The 9,529-nt window shown below is 39.1% G+C and overlaps 1 protein-coding gene across 1 annotated transcript in view; it reads right to left on the bottom strand.

The window, feature by feature from the left end:
- Window positions 1-333: 333 nt before the first annotated feature.
- Window positions 334-9,529, bottom strand: part of SLC12A1 (solute carrier family 12 member 1) — an 82,434-nt gene continuing 73,238 nt past the window's right edge. The window contains exons 24-26 of the mRNA XM_058540542.1: window positions 4,699-4,834; window positions 3,308-3,375; window positions 334-2,253 (exon numbers count right to left, since the gene is read on the bottom strand). Of these exons, the coding sequence (XP_058396525.1) occupies window positions 2,118-2,253; window positions 3,308-3,375; window positions 4,699-4,834 (340 nt within the window). The 3' untranslated portion in view covers window positions 334-2,117. The remainder of the gene's footprint in view (window positions 2,254-3,307; window positions 3,376-4,698; window positions 4,835-9,529) is intronic.

Below are 9,529 nucleotides of genomic sequence, written 5' to 3'. Positions count from 1 at the left end.
TGAAACTGGATGCTCCTTTCCCTGGTCACCAGGATGGCGTCTAGTCATCTGGATTTCAGGTACATAGGGCTCAAGAGAGGGTTTAATCCAGGCCTCAGTTAAGTCAAATAGTCCGTGATTTGGAATAGGGACAGCTTTGCTGACTGTTTACCTTTTCCTCCCTAGTCGTCCTTCTGAGCCCAGTCTGGGCTTCAAGTCCTAATCTTGAATCCCAGTTTTAGACAACCTGCAGACGAGGCAACTGATTGAAATTTTTGGGCTCACATCTGGCGCACCATCGCACTGTGATCTTAGCGACATAAAAGTGAAAACATGACCTTAGGCCAAAGCAAACGAGTTTAAAAGAGTGCTTTTATTTCAGGTTCATTGTTTCTCTTATATTTTATCAGTTAGAATAAACAGTCAAAACATGTCAGGAAAAAAAAATCAAGCCATCCATCAGAAAAAAATTTTGTTGGTTTTTCAATGTGATTAAGTGTTATAGGAATACTAACAAAAATGAAAAAAATCAATACTTGTATATTCCAAATTTTGCAAGTTTCTCCACTTTACATTTCAATTATTCTTTATTTTTTAAAATTTTATTTATCTATTTTTTTGCCCCAAATCCCCAGTAGATAGTTGTATGTCATAGCTGCACATCCTTCTAGTTGGCTGTATGTGGGATGCGGCCTCAGCGTGGCCAGAGAAGCGGTGCGTCGGTGCGCGCCTGGGATCCGAACCCAGACCGCTAGCAGCGTAGCGCACGCACCTAACCGCTAAGCCACCGGGCCGGCCCTCAATTATTCTTTTAAATCCATACAATCACTATATAAAGTCACTAAGTATATGATTCAGGATATATTTATAATGGTTTGAGAATTTGTGGTACTCAGTTTTCAATTAGATGCCTACGAAGATTTCATCTGTGCTAACCACTTAATTAGAAAAAATATGTAAAGTAATACTACGATGGAAATTTCAGAATATTTAGTAGGGAGAACAATTAAAGTTTATATATTAAGAATGAAATAATTTCATTTAATTGGAATATATGTTGCCCTCTAATCCAGCTAATATACTTGTCAGTCAGCAGCAAATTAAAGCCGTGTGTTATCAATGATCGCTCAGATTGCTCTAAGTATATAATCTGTGTTACATTAAATTATCTTATTTAGGTAACTGCTTTAAACATTTTGTAGACTCAAGTACTTCTTAAAGTTTTCAGCTAATTGATTTTCAAATCTTCTTTTTAGTATAAGCCTCTCAGAAGGCCAAGCATAATCACGTTTCCAGCCCAGTTGGTCTTTTCCTTTGATAACCGCCCATGGTTACTATACTAGCCTGTCAATAAGCATTAATGAGAACTGCTGTGGGGCTGAGACCTATACCAGGGCCTGGGAGCAAACAAAAGATTAGGTTTGCCTGGAGAAGCTTACAGTCTAGTTGGTAGTTTTCATGAGCATAAGCTGGCATGGGTTTGCTTAATTTTCTTATCAACAGTAATGACAAAAATGTTTTTTAGGGGTAGCATTGGCTTTGACACTCCCTTAAGCTGACAGAAAAAAATTAGCTCCCATTAACTAACAAAAAAAAAAAATGACAAAGTTTCTGTGGAATCCTGTAGGATAGTCTCCAGAGGTTTGCATATCCAAAGATCAGATTTACAACATAAAGTACTGTTAGAAAAGAGGCAGCAGGCCTAAAATGGAGTCATTTGCCCCCAGGACAGCAAACCGAGACTAAATTGCAGTTTCAAGCCCTCCCAGAAATGTGACCTTGAAAACAGTCAATCTGAAATTTCCCGATTAGCACTTGTGAGATAATACGCATGATAAAACCCCTGCTATTTCCTTCCCTCCACAATACGACGACCTGGCCTGAAACTAACCTTTCTTTTCTTTTGCTAATAACTTCCTTGCCCCACCCTCCTTCCTATAAAAACCTTCCATTTTGTACAACTCCTCGGAGGGCACTTCTATTTGCTAGATCGGATGCTGCCTGATTCGTAAATTGTTGAATAAAGCCAATTAGATCTTCAAATTTACTCCATTGAATATTTTGTTTTTTAACAGTACTGGAACATATTTCTTAATTATTCATATGTTAAGTTAAAATATGTTCCAATCTTTCATGTTCTAAGAGTAAAATGTCAGGACATTTTTGTGATTTCCTCTAACTAGTAAGACAGGAGGGAGATTCTTTGTGAGGATTTCCAACCAAGCCATGTACAGCCAATCTGATATAGATCCTTTTCTTGCCACTGGAAGGCTCCTGACAGCATGGAAGAAAAAAGAAACGAAAGTGACAATTACTACAGGCGGTAACATCACTATTTACCTGAGCTATTTAATAACCAGTGCCCTGAAACTTTTATACCCCTCCCCCCAAAATGAAAGCACTGATGTTTTTTGAACATAGGTATTAAACTGATGTATTTCTGAGATAATGCAAATATCTATAAACCAGTAAAATAGGCTTAGGCATTGTAGAGTAGAGACAAAACACAACTATAAATTTTCACTCCTCTTTAAACAGAAAATTTGATCAACCGATACCTCTCCCCCCATTTTTGGTGGAAATGATTTTTCCCAATAGCTTAAAGCCCGTATATTTGGGAGAAACCTCAGAAAACAGCTATCTGAATCCTACCACCCAATTCAGGAGACTGTTGTACAGCTTAGCTGGATAGTCCTCCAGTCTCAACCTTGCTGAAGACATATTTACTTTCGTACGTAGGAGTCAGTTCATGAGGTTGAATGTGAAATAGTTGGAGGTTTTCATTTTTAGCTATCAATCTTTAGGTAAACAAACATTAATATTTTCAGTAGGTACACCCCTACCATTTGTGAGATGGAGGGCAAAGAGTGGAAATGGAAAAGCTCACTGACTTTTTCTGCCACGCTGGCCTCTTGCCACTCGGCAAGGACCCTCGTGAACATGCCGTGAACTCTACACCTCAGGAGCACCCACCCAGGGAAGGAGTCTGTGAGCCTCAGTGGCCAGCTTGGGGCTCATTAGGCAGGGAATTCCAGGGTCAGGTTCCTGGAGTGTGGTCTAGAGGGGAGCCAGGGTTCTAGATGGGCACGTGCCCCTGGCCCCGTGGGTGGGGCTCACCTGGAGGAAAGTCCAAGTGAGGCCCTCTAAAGCCCATAGGCCCCAACTGTCAGAGTCTCAGGGTGACGTTTATTTTCCTTCACTGCCTAAAATCCCATATCTTCCAAATTTTTAAAACCTTTCACCTGAATAGTCGTGAGCTTTTAAATTGACTAACTTGTTTCCCTAAGATTTCTCTGTAGGATTCTTAAATGCCTGCAAAGATACTTACAGGACAATGAGATTAGCAGCTCTTGAGTGCTCCTGTAGGAGTTCGTTCAGTCGAACTTGGCGATAACTCTGTGGACAACATTCAGATTTTGTTGAGGGCAGTTCTCTCAGAATTATGAATGAGAATTGATCTTACCTTAAATTATGGACAAATAGAAAAACCTCACTTTTTAAACAAAATTACAATTATTTCATTTAGGTTTGTAAACTTACAGTACTTTAAAAATTCATAAGAAATTTTAGAAGTATAAAGAATAAGACCAGATTGTCATTGTGCTATAGTGGCTTATTAAATTCTAGGGGAAAAAACGAGCAAACAACATGGATAGCAGTAAAAAGAAGATGAGAATGGCCAGTTCTGGGGAACAGGTTTGTAGCTGAAGAAAACTAACCTAATCTTGATACCAATTTGACATCCTAAGAACACAGATTATATCCTAATCTACCTTTCTTTAGGCTCTTTGAATATTTTATCAGCACAGGAGACTGGTTTCGACTAAAAAGTCACCAAAAGACTCACTTGGAAAAATAACTACATTAACCATTTTGCAGTGAAGAGAGTAATATTTATTATTATATTTCACTGGTTCAGAAACCAGGGTTCAGATGGGTAATTCGCTCAATTACATGAACAATCTTTGTTAGAACTGGGCAGTTTATTACACGCAGAGTTTATGATTCTTAGCTCAGTATTTTTTCCACTAAATTTGAAAGGCTTTTAGTATCTCTTGCTCCAACTTCAGCTCCTAATGTAATTTAAATTTTGTAATTTAGAGGTTCTTGTGGTCTTTTTCCTTGAATGTCCAATCCAATTCAGATGTCTGTTCTTCTGCCTAATTCTTATGTTCCTGCCCCTTTCATTATCTCCCATCTTATAGGTTCTCTCAAAAAGCTGACAATTTTACATCCATCCTACAATGTGTGCCCATCTAACTTTCACATTGATTCTTCCAATTATTTATTTTCTCAGATCTCTTTGTTAGTGTTCATAGCTATGTTCACCAGGTTAAAATTCTTTGTTATTGTGTTAAATCGTGAGTCAATCTACCTTTACTCTGCACACATATTGACTTGACTTGAATTATTTTAGACGGATGGGTCTGTCTCCTGTTCTATAAAATTAAATTTGAAAAGAGACTTCACAATATGTATCAATAACCTGTTTTTCTTAACTTTTAAAAAAGAATTGATTTTATATTAAAAAATGAAAAGTTTTCTAAATCTTCACATCCAGTAATATGATTGAAGAGCACTTGAAAAATGCAGAAAACCTGGGTCTTGAATAATGAAATTCTGTAATAGAACATTACCTTTTGATCTTTAAATCAACCACTGTTTTCTTTTTCAGCTAGTTAGACAGCAAAGTAAAAATTAAGGAAGACAAGTCCTTACCTTTTCCTTGACTGCTTCCAGTTCTGCATCTGTAATTTTCCATGGAGTTTCTCTCTTTAATTTCTCAGCAGTTGTTAAATCTTTGCAGCTTTCATGGAGACGATATGGTTCAATCATCTCTTCAAAGACTTTCCAGCTGAAATTGGAATTATAAAGGAGGCCTCACAGTGGGAAACTAACTCATTATTTCACAGATACTCCAGGTATGACTGGCTCTGCTGGCAGCAGAATCAGAGCTGAGTGTCATGCAAATCTTTTAAGAATTATTTTTGCAGGGGACTTACTGTGAGTAAAACCATGGCTACAGCACTGCCTCCCTGCCTAAAGAAAGGCCTTAGCATGTTTGAGGCCTTGTTAGGCTATTAGGTATTAGATCCTCAATATAAACACAGACACATAGGTAGTAATCGTTCTGCGAATACATTTTCTGCGTAGCATAGTCCAAGACACAGTTGTAATGTAGACACTTTAGCTCATAAATGTGTTTCCATCTGGTTATTGTACAGACTCTACGGGAGACATTCAGGAATTAATGTAGGAGATGAACTAGGCTCCCTGGGAGTTGGATAGGGCTGCCCTCCTCAACTTTAGTACACATGACAACTCCTACTCATGGTAAGAGGCTGTGGGCAGTTGGAAGGTGAATAGCAAGGGCTCCGACAAGTTTAATGGCTATAGAACAATTTGGATGTTTGTTGCCAATAATGCAGCCTTTGTCCTTCTGGTGTCTGCTATTGCTGCTTGAGATTTTCAAATGAATACTGTTCAGGTGCGTGTTAGAAGAAAGAAAAAAAAATCAGTAATATTTTAATGTCTAAAAATCTAAGACCATGTTAGAGCAATTAAGAAGAAATCATTAAGTAGAAAACTAGGAGCGGTATTTCAGAGCTGTGAAACGTTTTAAAAATTGCTGTGGGGCCGGCCCTGTGGCGTAGCGGTTAAGTGCGCGCGTTCTGCTGCTGGCAGCCTGGGTTCAGATCCCGGGCGCGCACCAATGCACCGCTTGTCAGGCCATGCTGTTTCGGTGTCCCATATAAAGTGGAGGAAGATGGGCACGGATGTTAGCCCAGGGCCTGTCATCCTCAGCAAAAAGAGGAGGATTGGTATGGATGTTAGCTCAGGGCTGATCATCCTCACAAAAAAAAAAAAAAAAAAATTGCTGAAAAATCTCATTCTTGCTTTTCATAAGATTCTCATAAGATTTATTTTTCAAATGATAGTACAGACAAGCTTATAATTTATGAGAGTAGTTGTCTACAGAATGCTACTTACTATAAGATGATCTCAAATATAAACAATTCTTTGGTTTTATATAATGTAGCTTATTTATAATTTAGTAACTTTGGAATGAGCGATAATTAGAATCAATGGGCTGTTAGGTTAAGAAAATTAAAATATGAAGCGATGAGTTCAATATCTCATCAATTGGCCTGATTTAGGATTTGCAGATCAAAGGGCAGAGATAACAAAGGACTAGGGAGTCCCTACTGGTGTGCCTTTGTTAAGGGATGAAGAGATACTTAATGCAGTAGATTTCTGATGCATTGACATATTGAGAATGGTAGACAATGACAGGAAAGGAATAAGACTGATATGCCCTATTCTTCTTCCAACCATACAATGCTTTTATTTGCTATTCCTTCCAACAGTGCTGTGCCTTCAGAGACCTTTGGTGGTAATCGTGCAAAGGTGCTGGCCTAGGAGAGGAGAGCCTGGGTTCTGGCTCCAGCTCTTCCGTGTCCTGCTTGACTGGATAAGCTTGCCTATAAAATGGGGTAATGATGGCTGCTCAGAGCTGGTGTGAGGATTGGTGTGAGGCTCAGTATGATGATTTGGGTGACAGTGCTCTGAAAAGTGTGCAGTGCCCTGTAAAACAAGGCATTCATTTTACTGAAAAGCCACAGGACTGAGGTTAGCAATTGAGAGGCTCTTTGTTTCAGATCTACATATATTTATTTTGATCAGGTTAAGAGTTTTCTTTGCATCTCAGCCCAGGTGCTTATTAGAAAGACCAGTTCAAAAAATAGTTTCCTAAGAAATAGAAGGTGGAGTAGAGGTTGCTTGTTGTCTCCTGGCATCCACCCTGTGCTTCCCCATTGTAATTTGGTGGGAATGATTCCATCCCCAGCATCAGCCAATCAGCACAATTCTATTCCTCCTGCCAGAGTGGTTGCCCAGGGTGGGCACATAACCCAGGCAAGCTTGACCAACAGGCACCTAGCGTTCCACTGATCACAGCGAGTGGCTCAGTTTGGTGCAACCTGAACGGAGCTCAGGACCTGAGTTCAGTGACTGAGGAAGAGACAAACTTTCTCTCCTGCTGAATGTAAATGAGCAAGTATGTAGTCCTGGTTGCTATTGGCAATCATCTTGTTTTATAAGCTAAATCAACTTTGATTGCTGATTTTATAATGGAAAGTAGAGTACAGAGAATGAAAGAGAATTAGTCCTTGATTACAAATTTAACTTGCTAGATCAAGCTTTGCCTGAGAGCCAAAATACTTGGATTTTTCAGTTATGTTTGACAATAATTTCCATTATTTAAATCACTATGAGTTAATTTTTCTTTTACTTGCAATTGAAACATGCTAGGTGACATAGTGGTCATCTTTGATTTCTTCATCCTAAGTCTCATCCTTGAGCTGGCCATTTTCCATTCTCCTACCTAGGGGATCCAAAGGTAGCTCAAGATTTCTATTTTGATTCTCATTAAATCTGATTTTTCTGATAAATATTTTTTAACTGACTCTAGAATAGGCCAAAATTACATGTTATTGAATACAAATGAGAATTAATTCAATTTAAAAAATTAACTTACGGCTGCCCCGCTTTCCCCATCCTTGTTCCTCATACTAACAAAGTTTAAACATTTTCTCATTGCATAAAATTTTCCCCCTAAGTTCATACAAGATTTCTTTTCTCAAATTAATGTACTAGTTGTTTCTGTGACCACCCCAGCATCTTTAAACTAAATTATCTAGTTAATTGCTTCTGGTTTCTCTTTGATTTCTGTATGAAGATTGTTGTCTTTTTGGCCTATGACTTTTAATTCAGTCTATATAATAAAAAATGAAATTTAACCACAAGAGCTTTTTAGTTTCTGCTAGCTCAGTTATTTTCTCATTAACTTTGCTTTTATACTCCCCTTCACCCTTGGCCCACCATATTTACAGATAACGTTTCTATGAGAAAATATCTGCATCAAGACTTACGGATGTTTTAAGGTAGTCGAAAGATTTTTTAAAGACAATTTAAGGGCATTTAACATTAGGCTCCAACATGGAAATCGTTGACAAAGTATATTCGACATAGTGTGTCACCTGGCCACCAAGAGATCAGGAGGTAGATGTTAATGGTAGATAAGGGCTGCCTGGCCAGGCGGCCCGTGTGGGGGCTGAGATTGAGCGAGATCTCTGAGCTTTGGGCCCTGGCCCTGGAGCTGCAGCAGCCCAGAGGAAGAGTTCTCTTTGTCTAATTGAACCCCTCAGAGGAGTTGCCTTTTTAAAATTAGCACAAAGGTGCCAGATGTGCTACCGGTGGCCATCTGTGAGGTTTACTGAGTGACCATTCTCTGTTCTAAAATTTACCTTCATATATTGAAACAGCCATTGCCAACTTCCGATATGTGACGGTTTTATTAAGTAATATGGCATCAGTTATAGCAGAAGGCTGAAGGGAGGAGGATGGCACTTTTAGCACATCTCTTCTTGGTGGCCTTTTGTCTTCACACCAGGGTACATTAACTGCAAGGATTCTTTTATTCTAGTAAGAATGGATTTTTTCCTACATCTTCCTCAAGACCTTGAACTATCAGAGAGAAAATCTTCAAAATTGTGAGAACTAATGCATTCTTTTCCTGAGAAAGTAGATCTCTTCATTGTAGGATGATGATACGCAAGAAACACCAAATTAAGATGGTGTCTAAAATCAAACTTAGATATCAGGGCAAAAGCAAAAACGCCTGTCCTTCATTTCTTACTACTGTCCGTAGAGTTTGTTCCCCGAAAGGAGGAACTCATGGCACAAAGGTCGGGGTAGTAGGATGAAGAGTGTCTAGACCATGATGGACACTCAAGAATGAAGAGAATGGTCAGGGGAAGAGGTCCATCAACACCCTCGGTGACAGGACAGAAAGGATGGAGATGCCGTGGGTGACTATGGCAGCTGGGCAGAGACGAGCATGAAAGGGAAGGAAACAAGGACTTGGGTAGAGAAAACCAGACTGATGGATAAAGAGGCAAAGGATAAAGGAACAAATTAATCAGCAAACAGACAGTCCTTAGCTGCTGAGAAGACAAACAACAGCAAGAAAAATTTGGTTACAAGAAGTAGGTGACTAATTTGGGCCCAGCATTGAGCCAGGGCTTATAGAAAATCCAAAGTCAGTAGGAGACATCGTGGCCACCCTCTAGACAAGAGTAAATGGCCCTGTGCTTGCAGAGCACTGGTAGGCTCTGGCCTGTTGCTAAGTGGCACATGCTAGGGAATTGTTGGCCCTGCAGTTATGAAAGAGAATGCATTTCCACCAATTACAGCCATAAGATGAGCCCATTTGATCATATCCTTGCAAATTCCAAAAGGCAACAACTTAGGAATTAAAATTCTTCAAATGAAATGTGGAAGGCTACCAGAGATTATTGCACGACAACCCAGGTCATATCAGAATGTTAATTCTATTTACCAAGGACAATTATAAATCTGTTCTTAATTTTTCTGAAGTATTTATAACTGTAGAAATATAGGAATGCTAGGCATTAGTGGTATATGCAATGTGAGGAAATATTACCTAGTAATAACCCAACCCAAGTCAACCCTGTAGATTATAGCTTTC

The sequence above is a fragment of the Diceros bicornis genome, chromosome 5, assembly GCF_020826845.1.
Source record: "Diceros bicornis minor isolate mBicDic1 chromosome 5, mDicBic1.mat.cur, whole genome shotgun sequence".
Taxonomy (NCBI): domain Eukaryota; kingdom Metazoa; phylum Chordata; class Mammalia; order Perissodactyla; family Rhinocerotidae; genus Diceros; species Diceros bicornis.
The sequence above is the reverse complement of the archived record's forward strand: the minus strand, read 5'-3'. Positions and strand labels throughout refer to the sequence as shown.